General features: G+C 36.5%; 1 protein-coding gene across 2 annotated transcripts in view; it reads right to left on the bottom strand.

The window, feature by feature from the left end:
* Window positions 1-27,981, bottom strand: part of LOC113236807 (folliculin-interacting protein 1) — a 42,077-nt gene that overhangs the window by 5,830 nt on the left and 8,266 nt on the right. For both annotated transcript variants that reach the window (XM_026473001.1, XM_026473002.1), the window contains exons 3-10: window positions 20,850-20,962; window positions 19,447-19,625; window positions 16,784-16,894; window positions 15,874-16,028; window positions 7,555-7,679; window positions 6,587-6,727; window positions 5,299-5,448; window positions 4-1,541 (exon numbers count right to left, since the gene is read on the bottom strand). In XM_026473001.1, coding sequence (XP_026328786.1) covers window positions 4-1,541; window positions 5,299-5,448; window positions 6,587-6,727; window positions 7,555-7,679; window positions 15,874-16,028; window positions 16,784-16,894; window positions 19,447-19,625; window positions 20,850-20,962 — 2,512 coding nt within the window. The remainder of the gene's footprint in view (window positions 1-3; window positions 1,542-5,298; window positions 5,449-6,586; window positions 6,728-7,554; window positions 7,680-15,873; window positions 16,029-16,783; window positions 16,895-19,446; window positions 19,626-20,849; window positions 20,963-27,981) is intronic.

Genomic DNA, 27,981 nt, shown 5'->3' with positions numbered 1-27,981 from the left:
TACCTTGTAAAATTAGATCAGGTACATAGTGATCGGTGACGCCACCCAGCAGCGTGGCGTCGAACCCCGTCTGGATTTTGTCTCTCTCCGGCGCGGAGCGTATGTTTGGCATCGGGAACTCCAGCACCTGTCTCACTTGCAATTCGCGTTCCCTCTCTTTCGCTCTTTCCGCCCTCCGTATTTCGAGCCTACTCATCTCCGGCGAACCACTCGACAGTGGTTTCGATTCCTCTTGCTTCTTGATGTTCACTACTATTGTGTTCTCCTTTCTTTTCCGCACAAACGTTTTCGGCGAAATCTCACGATTCTCATCTCGCTCGTTAACAATCGACACTTTAGCGAACTGCGGCTCGGATTGACGCGGCATGTCATTCATGTATTCCATCTCAGAGGCATTGGTAGGCGTTTGCAACATAGACTCCATTTGCTGGCACTTGTAACAAATCTCACACTTCTCCTCCGGTATCGGCGGCACTACCATCGGATCGAACTGGTAGTTATCCAGCTTCAAATTACCCGGCTTACCGATATAATGTCTATCTAGAATCTCTAAGTTTTTACTTTTCATATAATTAGTGACTATCTGAGGATACTTATCGAACTCGAACTTAAAACCGGAATGTTTTATTAATTTGGAATGTTGAAGTGTTTGCCCGCAGCACTTCGAAGGACTACCAGAGTTCTTCGACTTTTGATCACAGTTTTCTTTGGAACAGACATCGTCAGTCTTCTGTTTGTCTCCCTCCAGGTTCACGGGCTCATTGTGCACCTTGGAAGACCGTTTCACGCTTTTTCCACCATTGGACTTGTTCTTCAGGCCGATTAACTTCTCGTCATCGCCGAGGACGAAGACAACTTTTTGCTCCGGCTCTGGTTCCTCAGACGCCGATGAATCGAGACTAGAACCCGAGGAACCTTGTGGCGAGAGCATCATCGTGGGATTTCTTTTAAGTTGGCTGGTCATGGGTTTAGAGCTGACAGCGATGTTTGACCCAGTAGAGAGCTTTTGTCCGAGACTGGCGAGAGTCGCGGAGCGCTTGCTGCAAGTGTCGCTCGCAACCAACGTTGAGTACGTTGGACTACTACTACTATCACTAACTAGAGTATTCACCGACGGCACGTTCAAAGTTTTCCCATGAATCCCATCTCTGAATGTATTCACTGTGGTAACTCTTCTCAGACCTGACATTTCGGGTGTGTTTACACTGATAACTTTAGTTTCTTTGACCACACAGTCTCGAAATTCAAAGTTACTTTTTCTGATGTCACCGGAGCGCATGAAGTATGTGAGAACAACAAGTAGTCTATTGACAAATTGCGCGTTCGTTGTGCCGCTGATGATGGTCCTGGCTGCTCGAGGTGGGAAGCCGATGCTGCCACAGAGATCGCTAAGCTGAGCCCAAAGTGCGTTGTAAGTTCTTTTAGAGGCACTGGGATAGTCTGGACCATGTTTCTGCGGAATCGGAGTATCGTAAGGACTGACTGTGGTGACCCAGCCAAGGTGATACGTTAGGACGTGAGTTAGAAGTGTGCTGATGAAACTGAAACAAAGAAACAATTATTCGTATTAGTACTTAAAATCAGTTTCCACTTCACAAATGTAATATAAATTAATATCTTTTATCATGTATACACTTAAACAAAACATGTGCCGGGTGCCAAAACCTCTCACCATAAATCAACTAATTAATCGGTTTGTGCCTTGTTAAAACGGTTTTAAAGTAGCATCTTTTATCTTCCACCCACGATGTTACACAACTAGTAGAACTATTTGTAAACGTCCAATTTAGTTAGCAGGCAATCACGTGAAATACTACGTAAATGTCGTGTATGAAAGTGTCTACCAAAACATGAAGTTATAAATAGTTTCAAAGAATTTCCATTCGAGCTTCTTTCGTCGAGTTGTCAGCGAGTGCTAAAAAATTAATGAACGTCACGAAAGAGTTATTTAGACATGATAAGCATCACGTGAAGGAAATTGCATTATATTTAGACATGCAACTTCGTCTCTATTTATTTAATAAAAATGGTACAAGCTTACCTGTATTCCTTAATGTACTTGACACAGAAAATTTGCACATTGACGAATTTCCTATACTATGACAAAATTTAAAGAATATCCGGATGTAGTGCCCTACTGGGTATACCCGGATTGTGGATAATATTACATTCAAACAAAAACTAATTTAGATAATTCATTTCCTTAAATATCGAATGTTATTACACCGAGAATCGAACTCCCATTATGTTTTAATAAAACTGCATAGCGGCGGAGCGACCCAATGCGTTAAAAATCGTCCTCTACTATAGAGAACAATATATCAACTGTAATATTTGACAGAATCGAAAACTTTAGTTCTTTTTTGTGACGGCTAAGAGCGGTGTGTAATTTACCATACAAAATTATCAAATCGTACCCTTGGTATAAATAAATAAATAAAGTATACACTCAGTCACGCATAAGGAAGACCCTGTATCTCGGGTGACATAGACAACCACAAATTACACCCAAACTCACCAGATAAATAAACGTAGGCCATTCAAATATTTCTCCCGACCTGGGAATCGAACCCGTATAAGTACCTCTGCGTGTCAGATCATCATGGGAACCGTCCGGCCACGGGGGCAATTAAATGTCAAAAGTACTATTTAATACGAACTACATAAAATAAATTAAGTACCGAACGTCCGGCAACGAATGGATAAGCCTGAAATACCTCACAATATAACTTAAGACTGTTAAAAAAAATACAATAATACAAAGATGTGGCCTTATTACACCAAAGGTGACAGTGTTTTTAGTAACTATCCAAACTCACGGTAGACGCAAAGGCTATGATAACCGACAGCTACGAATGTTGACCTTCCAATGAAAACTGTGCCAATAACTAGAAATCATATGACTTGAATATATTAACTAAGCGTTACACCAACAATGACTAACAGAAAGCACGTGATAGATACAGGGGCAATAAACGTCTTATATCGTTTTTATATGCATGTATACCTAACGTAACATTAGGTAGCTAGTTCTTAACAACGAAAACAATCACATGATTTTAAGATCACGCTCAAAAGGGTAACAATAAGGAAAATATGATTTTTTAAGCAATATGTTGTTGCATAATCGATACGTCTATATACAAATGTTAATCATTTGGCAAAAGGAGAACGATTGTAATGAACTAGAATAACTTGCAAATGATGGTGAAAAATTTTTAAATGTAATCCTTCAGTTTAGCCATTCTTCAAATTTTTTATTGAATTGATATTCAATTATTTTTTATGTGAAATTACTCCACTAGTTTGTAATAATTATTAATACAAAGATCGAACACTCAGAAAAAATCCTTGGATACGGCCGGCCTTAGCCGTGCTTAGTTGGCATAGCGTCTGGCACGGTATGCTAGAAGATGTCGGTTCGAATCCGGCCGGATCGAAGGAATTTTTTCTGAGTTTTCGATCTTTGTATTAATAATTAGCCTTACTTTTTAAGTTTTTTACTGGCAATCGGTTATTTTGGTAAACTATTGTCAAATTTCACTTTTCATAAAAATCGATGCAAAAATGTGGAATGTTAACTGGGTTCACACCACAGAACAATAAATATAGCAGAAGTGCTTAGTGGGTGTGCTACGTGTGCCAACTGCCTACAGTTTGCGGAGTTCGGCATACTTGAGCACAGTCCGCCATTTTCGCTTTGTACGTTATGGTCGTGGCAATTCTCTCGCGGAAAACCTTGAAAATCGCGGAAAAATACTTAATTTTACACTACTTTAAAGTGCAACAATATGTATAAGAAACTAAAATAAACCTTATAATGCTGCAATGTGGTCGACTTTTTGGAGAACGTTAATAGACGTTAATCGTTCGTAGTGTTTCAGCCAGTGCCGCTAGATGTCAGCACATTGAATGAAACTTTAATATAAAATCAAAACGCAATTTGTAATAATAAATAGGTATTGAACTTTCAACGATATGCCTACAGGGTAAAGTTTAAATTATATAAAGTTTAAATTTGTTACATCTTTTAAAATTAGAAACTACGACCAATCATATCAAGATCATCATCAAAACCAATCAATCATATCAAGATTTCATAATTTTCAGCAGTTCTGATAGTAATCGAGTCTTAAGGCCCTGCCCTTGTTTTTTTACTGGCGTGGTTCACACAGTAAAATATTATAATACAAATATTCTGTATAACACATAGGAACAATAATGTTATTTTTTTATTTTGATTTCTGTGTGTCTCTTTTAATCAATTTACTCTATTATATTGTTGTGTATTTGATGCAAGACAATAAACGTTTTAACTATCTATCTATCTATCTAAATATATAACAAAACAAAACAAAAGACAGGTACGACAGGCGGCCCTATTGCGAGATAACAATGTTATATTTCAAGCTCGTCTTAACAAAACAGTCAAAATGATGTGTTAATTATCATTTGGAGGAGATCCAATAGAAGAAATTAATGACTACATTATTTATTTTTATTTCACGTTGCAAATACATTCCTACAAATCGAGGAACTGGCGCGTGAATTCTCTGTGTATGTAATAAAATAAATGGTTTTATTTGCATTTAACGGCGAAATTGGATAACGCATTAATATACTTTTATTATACATATATGTAATACATAAGGGAAAAGGCTGTTAATTAAATGTATACACATATATACGTAGTGCCAATTGCTTTCATGTGAATGTAGTGTGGTAGTGATGACCGGGGTGACTAGATTAGGAAAGCACACATCCGAACACGGTGGCGCAAAAGCAGAAACAACTGACCAGCTGTAGATTACAATACAAAAGTGAAAATTTACTGACAGTGAACACCGATGGTCTAGTCAATTTTTAATAAAGCGGTATGAATGAATGATTGAATGATGAATGAATAAACAAAATAAACAGCTAAAAACTGCCCAAGTCTGCAAAGCAAACAAGATATCGGTTTATTTGTATTGAATATCGCAATGTTTTTATTACCACGATATTCATGTTTTTTTGGGAAAACACTTCACCAGCATGTTATTATTTTTAATATAAAAACCGAACACACAAAAAAACGATTTTTTCGAGCCGACTGGACTCGAACCAGCATCTGTCGCCTCAACGTGACTACCGCTCTTAGCAACTGAACTACGGATCGAGCAATCTTACGAATTTCTTTATAGGCGTTTTGCAACCTTTAAGGGTTTTAAACGGCTTTTTTTGCCGTAGCGCCAACATAGACCTTGGTATCTTGAAAAATATCGGACTCCACGAGAAGAGTGATATAAGCATACTCACAAGTTTGTATGCTTGGTGTCTGCCACAGAAAGCACGGAGCAGAGGTCAGCCAGCAACGCGTCTGCTTGGCGTGTGGCTCGGCGACCGTCGCTCCTCGAAAGGAGTAACCACGTCGACGGTACTCGCGGCCCATACAGCAGGTCTGATAACCTGCAAAGAACAAGTCATAATAACATCGACTACACATACTCGTCGACACATAACTGGAGTAAAGTAAAAACAATTGGAAAAAAATCATTATTAGTAAAACGATGCCACGAGGCCGTTAATACTGCAATGAGATAGGGAAGACGATCTAGTTCAATTATATAATAATATTAGTTCATAGGATTGGAAATGAAACTATACTTTCCGGATTTTATTTTGCGTGTATTTGTTAACTGAGTCACATGTGACCATGGAACCTGTACAGAACCTAAAACGTTAGTTTATTTGAAAAAGAAAAATATTAAGAAATAAGCGTATAATCGATCCGGAAATAAATCTTCGTTTAAAATGAAAACATTAGGTAATTATTAAACACAAAGAAAAATTCCTTCGATCTGACCGGACTTGAACCTGTGTTTGTTGCCTTAACGTGGCTACTGCTCTACCAAGTGAGCTATGGGTTGAACCAGCAGCTGTTACTATTTTTTCCTATGTGCCTCTTGCAGATCTTTATATTGGGTTTAAAACATCATGCTTATAAAATATCTTATAGGAAATAGAATATCATGGTAGTAAACCTTAAAAGTACGTGGAATTACATATAATCACCATGTTTTATTGAAATCGGTTACCGGGTAGTGCGCAAACCCGGATTCATCCCCTAGTTAGCCACTAAAATATAATAAAAATCGGTTCTCACTTCTCAAAGTATATCGAGAGAGAATAAATAGCCTTGAAATGGAGAATAGGAAAATCAACCATTGCTGCTTATAATAAAATTTCTGCGCTATTTATAAAATGAATCTTCATGCGTGAACAGCCACCCTTAGAGGTGGATGATTTTCTTCAAAATTAAATAGAACCACTATGGAGATACCCCCTCTTTCCAACAAAAAAAGAATCATGAAAATCGGTTCACAAATACTGGAGTTATCGCATAACATACAGTCGAATTGAGAACCTCCTCCTTTTTTTTAAGCCGGTTAAAAAGAAGAAATACATAAAATAAAAAAATAAAATAATAAATATAATATTAGGTAATGCAAACAAAGTGAAATAGCAAAAAAGTACTAGCCACGCTCATCTGTCTCAAGGAATATATACTTGTATTATAAACATATACTTCAATAATTATTCTTACCATCTGGCGGCGTCCACAGTAGCGTGTTGTAGCGTAGACACAAAAGTGTTTCCTGCACCAGCCGCTAGAGTAGCCAATCGCAACCTGCAGACTAAAGCTTGCAGCTGCGGGGAGTGTTCTACGCATCTTCTAACTTCATCCCTGTTTAAATAAGACTGTATAATATTACGTAGTAATCAGTCGCCTGGTATCAGTCTATTATATGCCCTCTGTTCAGGCACAGGGACATGAAGAACTAGAAGAGTTCTAAGGCCGTGTTCATAGTCTTCGATTGTTTTTCCGATATGCCGTAAGTAAAACAACCTATACTCTATCCAACCATGTATTTAACTTTTGACATGCCTCCAAAGTTCCATAATTATTGACATGCAACCATAGACAAAAAATGTAATACTTCCTGAACTCTTTTATTTTTTAATTTTAGTGAAGTGACATGCTCTTTAGGTCCGATATTTATCGAGCCAACACATTATGTACCGAAGATTATTCAAGTGGATAAATTTTGGTACCTGTCTAATAAATTATAATGAAATGAAATACATTATAAATAATTACAATAAATTTTCATTGTATTACATAAATCGTCGGATTGTTGATGTCGGATTTGAACGGCAATCATCACTTCAATCCTCATTAATATTAATTATTAATTCTTGAGTACAGAAATTGTCAAACGCAACATCAGGATCCCAATAAGACAATATCTTCTTTTTGGACCCCGCTCACATTCATAAATGAAATCGATTGTTATATAAAAATCGAACTGGAAATTCATTAGGACATCACTAATTGATTAGAATTCGAGCTGTCAAAAGTTAAATAAATGATTGGACGGAGTATACCACGCGTGTTTTGCTACTGAAAATTAAAACACGGTGTTTTGTTCAATTCACAAGATATAAAAGTGTCACGATCCATACTTAAGTGACGTGCGTACTAATTGTGTAAATACATTGACATGTACTCACATCTCTGAAGAATCGCTAACAGTGATGAGAAGGGCCAGCCCTAACTTATTCTTTTTCTGTGGAACGTTGAACACGGAGCTTGTCAGACTATCACTAGTACCGCTTGCCGAACTGCTTGAAAATACCTGTAACAAAAGAGGGTGTTATTTAAAAAGAACACAAATGTACGTTGCAACACCGAAATTAAGTCATGTAACCCATACGGTAACCACCGATCTCCGCAATTACACAATTGAACAACTTTGAAAAGCGAACTAATTCCTATAATTTGTTCTCTATGCCCGATTACGATGAACATCCCATTACTTCTGTCACCAGTGTAGAGATGACATAATTAAGAGCAAACTTCGTAGCAAAGTATTTAACGATTACAGAGGTGTGCACAAGTCAAAGTCTAATATTATTCTGAGCCAAAGACAGTCCAAGACTGTTATGGTAAGAGCACGTAAGATGTCACCCAATAATAACAGCAATAAACGTCACAAGAATATAATTTAACGCGTCCAGAGTAGTGATCGGAAATAGACGATTGTCTTTATTGACGTTACTGCTTATGTAAGTATTAGAGGTGTGTCTTTCTTTCAGATAAGTCGCACGTGTATTTGATGAATTTGATATCGTCATTAGTGGTGTAGCTTTATACATTGAACTTGCTGTTTTAAAATAGGAACTCGACGTCCCCGCCGGATACAACACCATCTTTACAGGATAAAAAAGAATAAAAACTTCAATAATTGCTTAGAAGCACATGAAGGATTTATTTCGAAAAAAATATATGATGAAAACGATGGAAATAATTAACGTGTGTATTCTTCGTAATAAAATTTGAAAATTGTTTAGAGATGTATTATTTTCATTTATATTTACGTTTTCCCTAAAAAACAAATTAGATTTACATTAAAATGGATTATTTGTCTTTTTTTGCGTGAAAAAAAATTATCAGGTTAGAACATTGTAGTCTGATAAAAATGTGTCAAAACTTTTCAAAGTTTCTTCAAGAGGAACGTATTAGTTATATAGGAAATAACACAATTTTTTCGGATCTAAATCACGTGTAATGATTTTTTTAGAACTATAAACACAAGGGAGTTGTCAATTTTATGTCACAGGGTGATGGGTGCAGTGGCAGTACTCGCTAGATTTTTGTTATTTAAGGCTTATGTTATTTACTTGGTGTCACAAAAAATACAAAAGACATCATACAAATAGGTAGCCTGCACGTACAAATTATGTACTAACCTGTGAATCGTTACTAGTCTTATTTTGTTTGCTTTGCTTTACGTTGTAAAAAAATACGTGAATCAAAAAAAAAGTTTTTACTCTCATTTCTAACAAATAAAATTGATTTGTTATTTTTAATTCAATTTAATGTATTTACTTAAACAAAAGCTATTCATTTAAAAGTAAGGCTTATAAAATAGTTCATGAAATACGTAAATTAGTGCACATCGGTACCCTTGTACCGATTATGTTACAAGGGTACTGGTACTTGTTATGTCTTGTAGATTTTTATGAACTATCACAGGGTTCATGCTGGATTATTTTTAGTATAATATTGAATTTTTTGACAGCTGACGCAGCGCCAGTATCATATTTTATAAATAAAAAAACAATTTGATGTTAAATTCTATACAATACGTTGTTTGTTGTGAAATTTTTAAGAGCTTAATAGGTAATTTATATGTCTTTTATAAATAATCTGTAATTTTTTTAATTTTTTTTTTTATTTATTTATTTATATCAGGTAACAAAGACCCATGTATACATATATACCTTATAGGCTAACATACATAACAATATAAAAACAAAATACACCTATATTATATATACCTTAAAACTAACATACATACAATATAATAATAAACACTACTCTACACGATTTCACTTATCGGCGACGTGCGGCGCAATCTGGTGTCAGGTAACCGACCGCGGAATCGCCGATATATGACACCCTTCGGCCAAAATTCCTCTTTCATGAAGGTCGAAAGATGTTCGGTCGGTATTCTCACCACAAACGAATTAAAGTTCACGTTGCGGCGAGACTTCAACCGCTCGACCCTCAAGGTGTATTTGGCTTAATGCCTGATATACTCCACTATCTCCTCACACTTCGTGGAGTAATGCAGCCACGACAGGTACATCAACGTCGTCGGTACGGCCGGACGCAGCAGGAAGTTCGGTCCTGTCGGAGCTGTGCCACACTGGTTACGGCTGGTGGGCTTCCTCTTCCTCTTCACCACCTTTGTAAAGCCATCCTCGTTGCACTAGACCGTCTGCCTCTGTGGTTTTGCAACTTCAGAGACAGGCACACAGAGATCGGTTTTATCCTTAGCCGATTGCCGCCGCTCGAATTTCGAAGTGGCGGGTAGACATTTCCACCGAGGCAGAGGGGCGGCGCATCATGCGCGGTGGTAGCAACGAATGGTGACGCATTATGTACCGACTCGAAACTGCTGACCGAGGCATTCAGCGCTGCTCCGCGTCGTGTGTTTACATTAGAGGCTTCTGGTGACCTACATACCGAAACAGCATTGCTTAATAACGCAACTTGGGTACGCAGCTCAGTTATGATATTATCCGAGGCCTCTAATTTACACTGTACTTCGGCTAGGCTAGACTTCAGGGACGTAATGTCCTTCAGCAGCCTAGTAACATCGACGTGGTCGAACGTGACGGAGGGCAGCTTGAGCAGCTCCTTCACCACCAATGTAGGCACGTCGTCCGGGTCAGTCTCCTTCAGCAGCGTGATTATATCTTGGAGACTCTTCACGCCTCCATCCCTCCGGCGAGATGCCATCACTTCGGCTTTACCGAGACGCTGGAAAAGCAGCATCTTGCCACTGCAAATCTCATCTTCACTGAAATTTGATTTGCATATCTGCACTATGCTGCCTTCATCCATGGTGTCGATAGCGTGTATAATTTACGCCAGGAGCTCGTTGGCAATGAGTTGCTGGGAACTCATTGTCAATTACGCGCAGCGGCTTGTGCCGCTTGAAACTCGAGTTAGGTGTAATTAACTCACTGCGTAGTGGCACGTCCGTTTCCGAACGCGCATTGCTATGGACTAATAATAATAATAATGTAGATTTTTCCTTTTATGGGAAGCTAAACGTTGGTCACGACCCGTGTATGGGTTCCACTCTGTGGCCCTCCGTTAACCTCTTAAGCAGTCCCTTTTTTCGATGACATGGACCCCTTGTAGGTTGGAGTGAACCATTGGGGTCGACATACACTTTGGAAATAATCGATTTAAACGATTTGACATTATAAAATAGAAATTGTTTGTTCGTATAATATTTAACTTTCCAAACATTTAATAGGCCTCCAAATAGCAGCCTCCTGCATGGAAACGAACTTTCTTTACTATTATTTACAATTTAACCTATACGATAATAATAACATGAAACCAAAACGCCATAACAAATTATGAACTTAGACCGGTGCAATTATCTCGCCACGATAGCGATCACGTGACGATTGTAGTTGATACCGCTCTTGTGACAAACACTTATCACTATTTACCCGTAAACAAAAGATAACTTGTTGATAGCAGACAATTTATAGCTTTTCTTTAATTTTAATCTGTGTTAAGTTGTACACTCAGCCACGGATTAAGCAGAGAGGCTGTCATGTTTTGAACAAGAAATAAATGGTAAAAGGGAAAGGAAAGTTTTCCAACAAAGGATTTTGATATTACGTATAGCCCATTTTATTAAGATTATTTAAATTTAAATTTTAAATTTACGATAAGGATTAGCCGTGTGCATCCTTTTGCATACGCCACAGCGGTACACGTGACAATAATTCAAATTGAGTTAACAATTTCAAATTTGATATTTAATTTTTTTTTTTTTTACTTTTGCTTTGTCTTTTTTATTCTTTCTTTCTGTGGATTTTTGTGTTGTGGCGTTGTAATAAACGGTTTTTATTCTATATTGTTTGGAAAATGTACATAAAATTCATTTGTTATCCTGTGATAACTTGAAGATCGATAATCTCAGTACATCGTACTAAAAAAACCGACCTCAAAAGTCATTCATCCCCTAGTTTGCCACACTTAGAGGTGGAACGTTTTCTTCAAAATTAAATGGGACTACTATGGAGGTACCCTCTTCCCAACAAAAAACGAATCGTCAAAATCGGTTTACAAATGTAAGTTATCGCATAGCACACATACAAAAAAAACATAGTGGAGTTGAGAACCTCCTCCTTTTTTTGAAGCGGTTAAAAAAGTCCTATTTAATAATTTAAAAATTGATTAATTTAAAAAAAAAATTAATAATTGTATTAATAATAAAACTTTATATGCGTGAATTTGCTCATCTTTCTTTTTTCTTGTTTATAGTTTAGTGGACATCTAACCAAAATAACTATTATATTTCGTCGCTTCATTCTCGATATAATATTTAACCAGGTAGTTTCCTTAATTGCTAGGCAACACCGCATGGTTTTTAGAGAAAAAAAAAAGTTTTTGACGTTGACACTCCCTACCACGCATCAACCCCCATTTTCTACCTTCATTCCTTTTTCGTGCGTGGCAACAAGCACACCTCCACAGCTCCGTTAAAATGTCAAAGCGAACAAACTTAGAAAAAATCGAATATTATAAAAGTAAACTTGGAAAATACAGATGCCAAACGTCATCGGCGTTATAGAATCATAATATCATCGGACGAGTCGGACATTGATCAAGGTAAGATTTTTTCTTACGCTCATAATTAATGAAAATAAAAAAATAAAATATTCATTTTTATAATATAGCTACTTGCTACTTCCGCAATTATAATAAATGTTCGCTTTCATACATCGCAAATGTCAATCTAACCTACATTTAATAAAACATCGAGTTAACTGCCAGTTATCCCAGATAACCAAATCCAACATGTGTGGATGAAAATCCGAACAGATATATTAATATGTGCATTTTACATGATAATTTATAATAAAACTGCCTCGGAGTTAACCGCGAGTTAAACACGATAATGAAATCGACTGCGAGTTGATTTTAGTTTGAACAGTATTAGTACCTACGTGCTACTAAGTAACGTATATTTTTTAAATTAAACTACGTCGGGGTTAACTGCGAGTTAACCACTATAATGAAGTCGACTGCGAGTCGATTTTAATTTGAACAATATTAGTTCTTACATGGTAATAAGCGAAGTATGTTTTAAATAAAATTACGTCGGGTTTAGCTGCGAGTTAACCACGATAATGAAATCGACTGCTAGTCGATTTTAATTTGAACAATATTCGTTCCTACGTGGTAATAAGTAAAGAATTGTTAAATAAAATTACGTCGGGGTTAACTGCGAGTTAACCACGATAACGAAATCGACTGTGAATCGATTTTAATTTGAACAATATTAGTTCCTACGTGCTAATATTATACAATAAAGATATATTATACAATAATAGTAAAGATTTTTTAAATAAAAGAAATCGACTGCAAGTCGGTTTTAATTTGAACAATATTAATACCTACGTACTAATAAGTAAAGTATTTTATTAAATAAATTTACGTCGGGGTTAACCGCGAGCTAGCCACGATAACGAAAGCGACTGCGAGTCGATTTTAATTTAAATAGTATTAGTATTTACGCGCTAATTATTGAAGTATATTTTTTAAATAAAATTACGTCGGGGTTAACTGCGAGTTAGCCACGATAACGAAATCGACTGCGAGTCGATTTTGATTCGAACAATATTAGTACCTAAGTGCTAATAAGTCAAGTAATTTTTTTTAATAAAATTACGTCGAGGTTAACTGCGCGTTAACCACGATAATGAAATCGACTCCAAGTTGATTTTAATTTGAACAATATTAGTACCTATGTGCTAATAAGTAAATATATGAGGGTTAACCGTGAGTTAACCGCGATAATGAAATCGACTACGAGCCGATTTTAATAATTATATTATACCCGGCATTAGTTTATCGCCAGACGACAATAGAAAAAATTGCATTTCACAATGCATATGTGCATATTATGTAAATACAAAAGATAATCGCGCCGATATAGAATCTAGGAAGACTAATCCCGACACCGAGTGGGAGATGTCCTCTCGCGCCTTCCAGACCATTGTCAGACGTTTCGGATAACACGAGATTGATCTTTTTGCATCCCGCACCAATGCCAAATCCGCTATTTTTGTCTCTCGGTTTCAGGAACTAGATGCATTTGCCGTAGATGCCTTTACACTTGATCGGAATTCTAATTTTTTTCTACGTATTCCCACTGTTCTTTTTATTATTGAAATGCAAAATTATTGATGACCAAGCAAATGGTACTCTTGGTTTTCCATATTGGCCTTCCCAGCCATGGTTCCTCCTGCTGCAAATCCTGTCGGTTTACGACGTGATATATTTTAACTCAAGCGAATCATTATTAAATCTTATTGCAGGCGGCCTCATCGACTGCACACCGGCCTTACCCTTTCTGCCGTTATCAGTGCGCCCTTCACCTCCCGCGGAGTCCTACAAGAGGCGATGACTACCCTTAGCTTCTCTTTCTTAAAATACAATTACACAATATAATGTGTCCCTAAAGCTCTGGTGGGAATTTTGCAATAATAACAGTCTGCTTTATCTCTTTTATAGTCTGAAACAGGTTTCGACGCCCGCATAAAAAGATTACTTAAGGGCGCATTTAGATTGAAACCCAGTGCATCAAAGTATAGCACAATACTTGGAATCCCCAAGTCGTTCTCGCATTAGTTTCAACGTGGTTTCTCAACACAGAACTTCCTCTTGAAAAACTTACGAAAACACATGTTATTTTACTTGCACTTTGTACTGCACACCGCGTACAAACTGGCATTGATTAAAATCAAAAACATACCAAAAATCAGATATTCGATTAAAATTGCAATATCTGATTTAATCAAAACGTCTGCGTCTTGTCGCGTACAGGCCACATTGAATTTTCCATATTTTAGAGAGAATATAAGTATTTGCCTTGTCGCAGTTTTCAAACATTATATTTTGGTAACACAAAATAAGACAACTGGACGTCAGGGAACGCTCTTGCTGACACACAGAGCTCCCCACAGAGTATCCACGAGTCAGACCGTGAGCCGATGTGTACGGCAGGTGTTGGATGCGGCGCGGCGGGTGTGGACACAGCAGTTTTCGACGCGCAAGGCACGCGGTACGCCTCCACGCCGGGCGCGCGCGCGCCTGAGGTGCCGATAGAGCTCATACGCAAGGCTGCAAGTTGGACTCCGACATCTCACATCCTTTACTAGATTTTATAATAGACTAATACTTACTGAAGACGAACACACGTTCGCAATAACCATTTGCTTACAACATAATAAAACGGCAAATTATACTATTCTAAATTAATAATAATAATAATAATCTTTATTTATAAAATTATTGTATGATTGTACGATTTAAAAATTGTTGATTGTGATCTCAGGAGAAAAACCGTTATATGTTCATATCTATATATATTTTTAATAAAATTATAATATCTATAGTTATCGATTAAGCCTCTGGTTTTTAATTCACATATAATCAACTAGAAGCAAAACTGAATGCTCTAAAATTATACCTGGTTAAATATTATATCGAGAATGAAGCGACGAAATATAATAGATGATCAAACGAACTTCTTGAAGTGAAGTTCGATCACTATTATGTAAGTTGCTTCATTCGAAGATATAATCAACACCCTCCCTCCCTTGACATCGTCATATCAGAAGTAAAAATTCTGAAACTCCCAAGTAAGTTTTGCTTCCCACTCTAAAAGGAATGAGGATAGAAAATGGCGGTTGATGCCTGGTAGGGAGTGTCAACGTCAAAACATTTTTTTTTCTTAACAATCGTGCGGTGTTGCCTAGCAAATTAAGGAAACTACCTAGTTAAATATTATATCTTCGAATGAAGCGACTCACATAATAGTGATCGAACTTCACTTCAAGAAGTTCGTTTGAACATCTATTGTATACGATATCTATTTGAGAAATTCATACAGGTACAGAATGTATGCAATAAACAACATGTCAATGCAGCTACAAACATAGATTCCACGAAACAAGAAACACACTCTTAGCAGCGTCCATGAATGGACGGCCTCTTTCATACGGAGCTCTACTCCGTATGAAAGAGGCCGTCCATTCATGGATGTACTACCACCATAACTATTTCTGCCGCTAAGTCGTGAGCATTATTGCGTTCCGACTTTGAAGAACTGTAGGCACAAGGGAGTTGTCAATTTTATGTCACAGTTATATTATGTACTCGTTGTCATAAAAATACAAAATACATCATACAAATAGGTAGCCTGCAAGTACAAGCTATGTACTAACTTGTGAATCGTTACTAGTAACATTGCTGCTGGCAGTAGGGACGCTGAGTAGGTTCGAACTCTGACGGCCCAGCTCGAACTTTGTCGCCATGTTCTGAAAAGTTCGTCGCTGCCAACTACCGTTGCTTGATGTGCTCAGTTTGCGTCCCGGTGGTGCTGTGTAGAACAATACATACCATCAATACAATACTTCGCTATCCCCGGAGAACAAAATGATAATCGCAACAAAGTAATATTTCAGGAAAAATAAAAAACATGTTTTCATTGATAAATTTTTACATACTAAACGTAGGTAAATTATAGCTTTAAGGAAAGAATATTTTTTGTGCATTCTATATAAATGAACCAGCCGTAAGTTAAGCCAAAATGGAGATATTTCAATAATAAATGATTAGTCAAAATCAATCATCATGTTGGATTTATATTGGGCATTATCATATTATTCTCGTTGTGTTGGAGCCGAAAGAAGTGTTGCACCGTTGACTTATCATTTATTCTACGGGTTGCAATAGTACGAGTGGCGAAGATAATAATTACATATCATCTTATTCTCGTAAACATAGTGAGATATTTTTTTGGAAAGGTCTTTTATTCTGCCGTTACAATGAAACCATGATATCATAATCAACTTTTGCTTTATTTTGCTTTATTAGAGCTACTGAAAGTATGATACTAACTGACACTGACACATCGCCACCGCTCCCTCCACCACACCGTACTCCTCGCACCACCTCGCTACCTCGCACATCTCTGGTGGAAAGGCAGCCTAAACCCTCGTCCGAGAGGGATATATATACGTATATAATGGCTTAATCATTTTAATGAAGATGATAACATACTAATGCAGTTAGTTAGTATAGTCCTAAAATAAAAGAAGCATCGACACGATAAAAAAGCGATTAGATACTCACAATGAAAACAGAAGTCTTCTTGATTATTGTTTCTATCCCAGATATCAAACATGGAGAAGTAATCGCACATAGACCCCACGCTGCCGTACGATGATTGGTCGCCACAGAAACCTGAAAAACAAATCTTCGTTTAATGTCAGACCACAACATTAGATCTCAAACTAGGGAATTAATTGTATTATAATAATACAAATATTTTTCTACTTTATTATGATTCGGGGATAACATTGCACCCGTGGTATAATTAAGCCATATGTGAACATACGCCAAAAGTAGTATTATCGCATGAAAGTCATAAAAATAATACGAACTACGTGGAACAAATTATGTATATATCACATTTTATAACTCTCCAGCTTATGCCGACCCGCGCTCGACCGAAGCATGTGGAGCATTTTGATATGTCACATATTATCCCCTGTATAAAATGATGAAATTATAAAACTTATTCAAATATAATGACGTATAACAAAAGTAATATATCTTTTTTCACATGAAATTTATTTTAATCATTTGGCCAATGCTACGTACAATGTCAAGATCACATCAAGTTTAACACTTAAGATTTAATTTCAAAGTTCTCTTGTGAGAGAAACGGACGCACCATGCCGACGTTCAACATAGCATCCCAGTGAAACCTTGGTTTTTTTTTTAAGTTTCGCGAAGCTAGTAAAGCAGCTACTTTAACGATCTGCATGCTGAGATTAAGCCACTCCTGTTCCCTTGTGTTTTTACAAACTTTGTGTTAGATATCTTTGTATGGATGTGGTTTGGATCGCTTGATCACATTTTCTTTGAATGTCTTAAGTTGACTTCCTCCTTGTATGACCTCTTTCCTCCCTATGTATCCCGGCCTATTAACCTTAAATCCCTTCTTCTTTATGTGTATTCTCCCTTTATTAAGATTTCGTGTGATTTTATACGCTCTAATAATTTTATGCTTTATTTTGTTGTTTGTCCATGACCGTTATTTTACTTCAGGTATGATCTCCACAATAGCAATCCGTCGAAGAGCTCTTCCAATTTTTTTTTCATTATATCAAGTGACGGTACGAACAAGTCGTGCGCCTGATGATAAGCTACACGCCTGTCCATAACAGTTGCAGTGCCACTCAGAGCTTTAAATAGCAAAGATCTGAGGCGCACTACCACTGCGCCCGTCCCCTGATACATAAGTTAACAAGTCCGATGTGCCTGTAATTTCACCAGCACCCCTACCCTTCAAAACCGGAACAAAGTAATGCTGACATTACTGTGTGGCAGTACTTCCCTGGACGAACTCATTCACAAGGAGCTCTACTGCTAAGATATCTTGCTGCTGCCTAAACGTTGGCGTTTTTTATGACTTTTAACCATTGACAACATACATCGAAAGTGACACTGGCTCAAGCTAGTGCCACCATTAAGGAAATAATAACAATAAGAACGGTCCAAAGTGTCAAACTTAATGTGCTCTTAACTATATTGTATTTTCTTTTTTAATAATATTTATTTGGTTCCCAAAAATTTAACTTCTTATATTTCTTCGTAAATATATTACATATATTATGTAAATTTAACGGTCATCCACGACCCTTTAGGTCGACTTTACCTGCGTCATCTGTCGACGACAATTGTTTTCGTGACTCATGTCAGAAGTCGCATTAAACTTGGCTTTTGTTTTTGTTTTCTTGGACAGACAAGTCGTTAGCGTAGGCTCATTGTTTTGTACGAAAGTTATTTTTGTCAATATGAAAACGACAAACTAAATTAATGTTCATTCAACTTATTTCCATTGTATTATCTCAGTGATGGACCGTGATATTCCGACTAGTTCCACCGCAGTCGTTCGTCAATGAAACTAAGTAATGGAACTAATGCGAACGAACCCAAACTAAACACAAATCCACAAACCCGTTGAATATCAATGCCATTTTTTGCGTACAATCAAGATGGGTTATCCTTAGTATTTATATATTATCTATCTTCTTTATCAACAGTTGGCTAATCTCAAAATGTCCCATTAATTACAATTGTCTTTTCTAAGTAGGTAAAAAATGTAACGTTGTTTTAAAGAATTATAGTAGATATAAATTAAGTATACTTAATTGCAGTAAAAATCAAATAATAATAAAAACAGATTGAATATTAAAAGCAAAACAAATTACCAAAAATAATAATGTGTAATCTAAGAGTGGTTACACCCGGTGACTTTTAGCAGCGATGCGAACGCGATTGCATTGCGTCGATTCAAAAACACGCGACTTGATCGATACAAATGCGCGATCGCATCGGTGTAATCGCCTATAAATCCCAAGTGTATCGATGCAGTCGCGCGCTTGCATCGCAGTTTAGAATCGCGCGCGCGTGTAAAGGTAGACGATCACGGACTACATCGCTACTGCATCGCGTTTGCAACGCTTCTAAAGTCGCCGTGTAACTACTCTAAATGAAAATTCAGCGTAACCCCCATGACAACGGGGTCAGTCAGCATAACGTTATTGTAACTCGCCATATTCACCGTTCTGATATAATATGTTGTTTACTTCAAAAACAACCCTATTCCACTAGGCATATTACTTAGTACCATATAAATATCATTGTATAGCTACTGTTCTTTTTCTCAACCAACCGTCATATGACACATTGTGCATAAAATGAGCAATTATAGATAACATACAAACCTGAATCTCCTCGATCGAGTGTAAAACTCAGTTCTACACCCTCCTCTCTTAACGCAGGCACGTTTAAAGGCGTCGAATAACGTCGTATGTCTTCTGTACTGTTTACTTCACTTATTTTTCTATCCACGCGACTTATTCGATGCGAAGTTGGTACACAGAACACTTTCGCACACATTAACCTATTGAAAAAAAACGTACGTTTTAATCGATATCAAACCGACTGCCTCCGTGGCCGAACGGTTACCATGCCGGACTGCCACGCAGAGGTCCCAGGTTCGATTCCCGGGCCGGGAGAAATATTTGTATGGCCTACAATTATTTCTCTCGTGAGTTTGGGTGTAATTTGTGGTTGTCTATATGTGTGTCCATGGCACCCGCGACACAGGGTTTCCCTAGTGCGGGGCTATGTTGAGTGTGTGCGTTCACGGTTCACGGTTCACGGTAAACCATCACATTTTTTATGATATAGTGTGACAGGACGAACACTATATCACTGCCACTTCAGAGCTTTAAACTGCAAAGACCGTCACCATGAGATGTATAGTTGAACTTGTGAACTTCATGTCTCAGGATGACAGGTGCATGTACCTGTAGTCTCCCTCAAGACTATTACCCTGAGGAAATATACCTTATAGTACAAAATTATTACAGCAAATGTTTACTTAACCTGTTACGGGTCGTAGAATCTAGACTAGACATTTTTTAGCAAAAAAATGAAGCATCTTTATTATTATAGGAAAAATAGTTTCATTTCCTATGTGTAACAATCGCGAAAACCTAAGAACTCGACATCTTTATTATTTATGGTGGATGAAAACACAACTGCGCATTAGAGATGTCGTTTGACTCTAGGATGCTACAGTACCAAAACCGTTAGGAACACCGCGTATCTCTAGAACGCGTGACAGACCTAAGTAATTGTACAGTGGGTAGGTAGTCCTATTGCTAGAGTAAAAAACGTCTAAAGTAAGTACGAGTGGAATCAGGAAATGTCAACAAAAAACGATGCTAGGTAACGTAATTACAAGTAGGTTATTATTTGAAATTGACAATTTTGATAGAATAAATGTTATTATGATTAAATTTTATTACCGTTCGATTGCACAAGCGTCCTTTGATTATTTAGACAAACCCAGACCTATGAAATACAAACCTAAATTTGATTTGCTATTGTAAATTAAAAATACGGTTTATATTACCTATTTAAATTAATAACTTTTGTAACTGTAGTTCAGAATATGATGGTTTGCATGAATATTAGATGTAACTGAACAGTTCCGGAAAAATTGTTTCGATTAGGACTTATTGAATTTCATTTTTGTCACGTTTACCTTACAAAAACATCACACGTATGTTTTTTTATTATAATGAATCTCTTGATTTAACACAAAGGTAATGTTTACCTTCTAGGTTCTTCCATAATGTGAATTTTCAGTGAGACGCCCTTGTAGTTCATGGCCACAGCTCCAAATATCATCTCACCGAGTACGCTCGCATCTGTTGCTGGTCCCTTATACTGGACAAGGGGAAAAAATAATTATTATTTTAAAACTAATCAAGTACTAATTTAACCAAGTAGGGAAATGTATATATTTATAGTCGGTGAATATACTCCCAGAAACGTAATTCGAGCCATCTTGCATTTTCAGTATTAAATGCTGTAAGTATAAAAAATGTTTCATTGTTCAAAAACTATGATACAATTTTGAAACTGGTAGACTAAACGTCACATCCATATTAAGTCCTTGTTGAAAATTTTAATTTGTACAACCGGGAAAGCTTTTCTTCAATGATAACAATAATTTTGTATACTAGCCGTTTAAAAATAAAAATGCACGGGGGGTCGAATAGTGTGTCCGGAAATGTATTGCGTATTGATAGTTCTCTCGAATCTTCTTTAATATAAATCGAAACTAATGTCTATGCAACTTATCTTACTATTGGTTTCTTATTATAGGAAGAGATCGGAATTGGCAGTGTATATTCGACTAAGCTTCATGGAAGTATTACCCAGAGAGGGGTAATATCTCCTATTAAAATCCCGGAATTATTGTATCATATTTTGTGTATTGTTTTTGATGTATCACTAGTAATTACTTTTAAGAAAATTTTGTAATAATAAGTAAAAATTCATAAATATTTAGATTTCTTACCATTTTAATCATACTGAGATTTCAGAGCTAGAAATAGAGAGGTAGAGAAGTAGAGACTCTATGTGTATTATGGTTATAGTGTAGGTTTAGGTAAATAAATATTCTGCCTATTACGGAATCTATTTATAACAGTAATAAGAGCGTTTGCGAACTACGTCCGACTCGTATCAGTTCTGAATCCGAGAAATGACGTTCCGAAATATCACAGGTGGCCGAAGTCATTTTATCTCCAGGTGTACAAGCGATATTCGTGTTTTCTCGAATTTGAATCGGACTTAGTGCACAAAGCGACATCCGAAGTGGATCCGAATTTTCTAGATTTGTATAATCTTGCATTCGGAACGAATACGAATCGGATGCAGTGTGCGCGTTAATGGAGGTAATTTTGAAAAAAAAAATTAAAAGTTTCATACGTTTATCACTGGTGGCGATACGTTAAAAAAGCCGTTTAACCCTAAGAACAAAGATTCTATTCTATTCTCGTTCCGTAGGTCAGTTGGGACAGCGTAGCTTTAGTTGGGGGAGCGTAGCGCAGTTGCGAGAGCGTAGCTCATTTGGGAGAGCGTAGCTCAATTGTTAGAGCGTAGCTCAGTTGGGAGAGCGTAGCTCAGTTGGAAGAACGTAGCTTAGTTGGGAGAGCGTAGCACAGTTGGGAGAGTGTAGCCCCGGTTTAGCAAACAATCCCTAGCTCGAGTCCAGCCGGATTGTAGGAACTTTTCTTTTTGTTTGTTCGATCTTTGTATGAATAGTATCAATAATCAAAATAATTTACTTACGTCACTAGAAAATTCAAATCTAAATGGAATTATGTATTTTTTCCTCAAATTTATACTAGATGTTTGCCAATTAAGAATCCCACTGTGATTGATAGTCAGAGCAACAATACTGACTTGAACTGAACCTTAAGACCGTATCCGAGTGGAGCGATGCCAAATTCCATAAAGGAAGATTGTGGACAAACATGAGCTAACTTAAAATAATAATAAAAAATTGTAAAATAAAAACAAGTCACAGGTAAAAACAACAAAGCTGTTTAAATAAATTAATTGTGAATGTCATTAGTTATTTAGTCTCGTTGGAAGTGGCCATTTCCTTGACTCAAAAGTGTAGTGACTACAATTGTACCCTTCTTAATATAACTAACGTAATCGACATTTTTCAGGATTACCGAAGCGGGATGTGCAACCCCAACTAATAGGTTTTTTTTTTATATCTTATTTAGTTTCAGTTTCATTATTGAGCAAAGACAGCATAATTGACATTATTTATTAAAAAAAAAATTTGGTAGCAATATCTCGAAAAATATGGAAATGTAAATGTGTTAGTTATGACAGAGAGGGCAGTATATCTCGTAACGCGAGGCTAAAAAGTATGCAAGATCTTAGAAACAGACAGAAATACAATAACAAAATTGCAGTGTGTTTTCTAACATAATTTAACTAACGGTAATGCAACACTCACGACTTGTATAATACGACTACGCCTTAATGAATGCAGTATGCAAGTGTGCTAAATTTCTAAACGGAATACAAGTTTGAGATCTCTATACATACAATTTGTGCGAGAGTGTAATAATAACAATTTTAACTATGGTCAAGTTTGTCGATCAAAAACTAAACGTCTCTGGTATTTAAAAAAAGCCTGTAAAAATTTAAATATTTTTATTCATCCTTTTCCCTTTCTTGTGAATTCTTGTGAGTTTTCTCACTTTACCTATTTCTGCCGCCAAGCAGTAATGTTAGCGTTACTGTGTTTCGGTTTTGATGGGTGCTGGTGAAATTACAGGCACATGGTACTTGTCAACTTAAGTCGCAGGGTGACGGGCGCAGTGATAATGCCCTTCAGATCTTTGCAATTTAAAGCTCTGAGTGGCACTGTAACTGTTATGGACAGACTTTTCGTTCCGTCACTTGATGTTATAAGAAAGCATAACAAGTATTGTTTATATTATTTTGTTGTCATTTTAACTAGTTTATTTATTTCCTTACCTTAAAAATTTTGCCCATATGAGTCTGTGAATCCATTTGGTAGATATCTGAGAATAGGCAAGAGAACCGACCCTTAAGGAGTTTTTGTCCATAAAATCGACCCCCGGACAGATTGAATAATTCTCTGGATTGAACACAGCTATGAAGCTATTGGCACTCAAAAAACGCAACGTTTAAATGTGATATATAGATGTCTAATCGTACCACAGCCCCGAGATCCCCAGTCAAAAGAATGTTTAGTGATATATATGCATCAGAAAATGTCAAAAATAGACACAGGACCGAGGAGACCTGTACTCAAAAGAAACGATAATCTTTAACGATAATCTTTTTTCTATGATATCAGGTAATGGGATGAACAAGTCGTGCCATTCAGAGCTTAACTTTATATCGCAAAGATCTGAGGGGGTTTGCCACTACGCCGGTCACCCTGACACTAAAAATTAACAAAGCCTATTTGATAATAGTTTCACCAACACCTCTACTTCTCAAAACCGGAACGCAGTAATGCATTGTTTGGCGTCAGAACTAGGTATAGTGACAGTACTTTCCTGAACGAACTCTTTTACAACGAGCTCTACTGCTATCCATATTCAAAAGCAGAAAGTTTATCTGTATTATATAGATGTCTAAACTAATCACAGCCTTGAACAGTTAACGAATTTCCTCACACATCGGCCGAAAATAAAATATTTTATCCCGCCTACGAGGAGCTCCAATAAATCTCATCAGTTTAAGATTAACAATGCTGGTTATTGATATATGTTTATATTTAGGAAGTGGAATTCGTCTAGAGTCGAGACTTGTTAACAAATGTTTATTATAATGAATATTTTATCTTTTTAAATGTACCCAAGAGATGAATAGCACTTTCTATGTGAGTACATACGTTAAAATGAGAACAAGTGCAGTTTTAAATAATTTTATTTTTATTTATAAAATAAAAACTGACCATCCTTAGAGGTAGAATATTTTCTTCAAATTTGAAAGGGACTGACTAGTGATTCAGTTTTCCAACAAACAAAGAATCATCGAAACTCATTCACAAATGTCGGAGTAATCGTACACCATACACCAAAAAAAAAAATTTTTATTATTCTTATTCTACGATAAGAACTTTTATTCTACGTATTTTGAGTAGTCGGAAAAACTTTATTCTTCAAACACTAAGCTTGGGTTCCCGGGATTCTGGAAACACATCCGAGACAAATTCGTAATATAATTTAATATTTGACGCCGAGTAGCAATGTAAGCCAAATTTAAATTACTTGAAATTGTATTGTATGAAATTAGTATTTAGACTAAATACTAATTTCAATTAGGTGCCAAAAATAAAATATTGTCTATGAATTTACGAAGCTTAAAATATGCAGAGGTTAGGAGTTAGTAGTTCGAACCTAAATTCGAATTATGAAGTATCTTATTATGTATGATTAATAATCTCAATGATTTATAAAAAAAAAACTTGAGTTAAAATTTAAAAAAAATATACAAAACACTATCCTAAAGCCAATGAAATATATTATATTTTGACCTCAGTCAAAAAAATAAATATATTCTTTTTTGACTGAGGTCTCTGTATTTTTCATACTCTACGACATCCTCTTCAGGTGACGAAAATCGTTTACCGCGTAACTGGTTCTTAATTTTTGGAAATAAATAAAAATCACAAAGTGCCAGGTCGGGACTGTACGCGGGATGGCTCATAAGGTCAACGTTGTTCACCTTCAAAAATTCATTTGTCTGTCTGGCCGTGTGAGAACTGGCATTATCGTGGTGCAAAATGATACGGCGTTTAAGGTTATTTTTAGGGAGTTTGTCAATAACTTCCGGCAAATAAATGGTCGTGTACCAATCACTATTCACGGTACAACAATTCTCTAAAGCAACAGTAGCCACGTGTCCAGTTTTATAAAAAAAAGAAGCAATCATCCGCTAAGAGGCACTTGCACGCGCACCACTTTGGTTGGTTTCAGCTCATCTTGAAAGACCCATACGCTCGATTGCTGCTTTGCTTTGGGATCGTAACTATAAATCCATGTTTCATCACCTGTTACTTTGTCCCATACCAAATTTGAATTCCCTTCGTTGAATCTGGTAACCATGTCATTGCTCCAAGTGACGCGATCCGTTTTATGAGCCTCAGTCAAATTGTGTGGAATCCACCGAGAGCACAGCTTTTTCACACCCAAATGTTTGTGTAGTATTGACTGTATTTGACTCATGCCTATGCCTAAAGATGCCCGAATCTCATGGTATGTCACATGCCTGTCTGTTTTGATCATACCGCGCACCGCATCGATGTTTTTGTTGAGCACAGCAGTGGACGGGCGACCATCACGAAATTCGTCACTGAGATTCACACGACCGCGTTTGAATTCTGCAAACCAGCTATAAATAGTCGTCTTGCGAAGCTCCGCTGAGCTGTTAAATTACACTTAAAGTCGTAGAAAATCATAGTACGAAAATTTTCACGAGTTAAATCCATGGTGATGTAGACAACCAATTTCTAAAATGATGCCACAATGTAAAAACAAGTGACAGTCAGATGAAACAAACTGTACTCTACAGCCAAAGAGTTCCATTTTCAAATGTTGTAATTACTTTTTAAATATTGTTTATGTAAGTGGCCAGTTCCGGAAACTTACAGTGCACCCTATGTATAAGCGAACGAATATCTAAAATCCAATTTTTTTTTTAGATCACATGATGGAGCCTTTATAAAATATTTATCAGGTTATCGCGTCACTTGTACGCATTTGAGTTTAGTAAAAAAATAGGATATTGACTCATCTCGATTTATCTTATTTTCGCATCTGGTATTTGATAGAAACAACGAACAAACTAATACAAGTTTGGTAGTAGGAATATCATAATCATATTTCACTGTTTATCGAGGTAATTAAGCAATGATAATCACAAGTAATAGTGACAGCATATGGAAACTTTTATGGAATTCTTATATCTTTATTTGCACTAACTAGTTACTTAACTAATAAAGAAAAAAAATAGTTTAATCTAGGCTATTTAGTAGCAGTAGAGCTCCTCGTGAAAGAGTTCGTTCAGGGAAATACTACCGCCCTATCTATTTCTGCCGCATTACTGTGTTCCGGTTTTGAAAGGTAAGAGTGTTGGTGAAATTACAGGCACATGGGACTTATCAACTTATGTCTCAGGGTGATGGGCGCAGCGGCGGTGATGGGCACAAGATATGAGGTATACTGCTCATATCTTTGTGATTTAAAGAGCTGAGTGGCACTACAACTGTTATGATCAGGCGTGTAGCTTACCATCAGGCGCACGACTTGTTCGCGCCCTCACTTGATACCATAAATTATTATAAAAATTATAAAAGTTACTATAGCTGTGCAGGATTATACTGGGTGATAGAAAGGAAAACAAGTTACATAAAATAAGTTCTAGGTTTTGGACTGGACTTTATAGGCTCTGTAATGTGTAACTTGCAAGTGTAAAAATAGCCTCCTTGGTAAACTTATGGTTTAGGTACTAGACGAAAGTAATATTTACTTGGATGTTAAGTGACGAAACTTAGTATTGGTTTTTAAAATATTTTGATCATTTTCAAGCAACACTCCACTGTATTGCTTATGCTAATAAAGTTGAAATTGCTTTAATTTTTTCTTTGTCCAATACGTAAGATGGCTCTCAGAACCAAAAGATCGGTTTGAGCAAAAAAAAACAAAAAGGTATCTCATGTATATGACTGTACCTTTAAATTTATAGTTAAGGTATTCTTTTTTAACTGATTTAAAAAAGAATATTATTATCAACTGCTTAGTGGACTGTATTTTACATATTGACTATCAACAATCCGGTTTCTACGTTTGGTATGGAGTTTGATTGCGTTTTCTGTTACAATTGAGCTAACATCACTATACGAAATATGCTTGAAAATTAAGCAGGTAAAAACTACAGACAACTTGTCAGTGTTATTATCACATTGCTAAAACGTATAAATACGAAAAAAACAATTAACAAACTACTTCCAAATTATTATTGAAACAAATATCGAACAACACACACACAAAGAAAAATCTGACTGAACTCGAACCAACGTTTGTCGCCTCAACATGGCTACCGCTCTTAGCAGCTGACATTTCTCAATGTGCTTGTTGCAGATCTTTGTGTTGGGTTTAAACGTCATTTTTTGCCATAGCGTCACCTGTGAGAACTTATGAAAATTTCTTCACTGCGGCCATATGATGACTCGAGCAAATATAGCCCGATTCAATTGTCACCAGTACAAAAACACGTGACGCCCCATTAATTGAATGAAGCTAAAATTACAGTCTCACAATGTTGTCTGATTAGTTCCACTTACAACCAGTGGCTGTAATCAAGAAGGCTAACTTCTAAAGTGGTCTAAATTTAGA

Source organism: Hyposmocoma kahamanoa, unplaced genomic scaffold, assembly GCF_003589595.1.
Source record: "Hyposmocoma kahamanoa isolate Upper Pololo Valley unplaced genomic scaffold, ASM358959v1 92, whole genome shotgun sequence".
NCBI classification, from domain to species: domain Eukaryota; kingdom Metazoa; phylum Arthropoda; class Insecta; order Lepidoptera; family Cosmopterigidae; genus Hyposmocoma; species Hyposmocoma kahamanoa.
The sequence above is the reverse complement of the archived record's forward strand: the minus strand, read 5'-3'. Positions and strand labels throughout refer to the sequence as shown.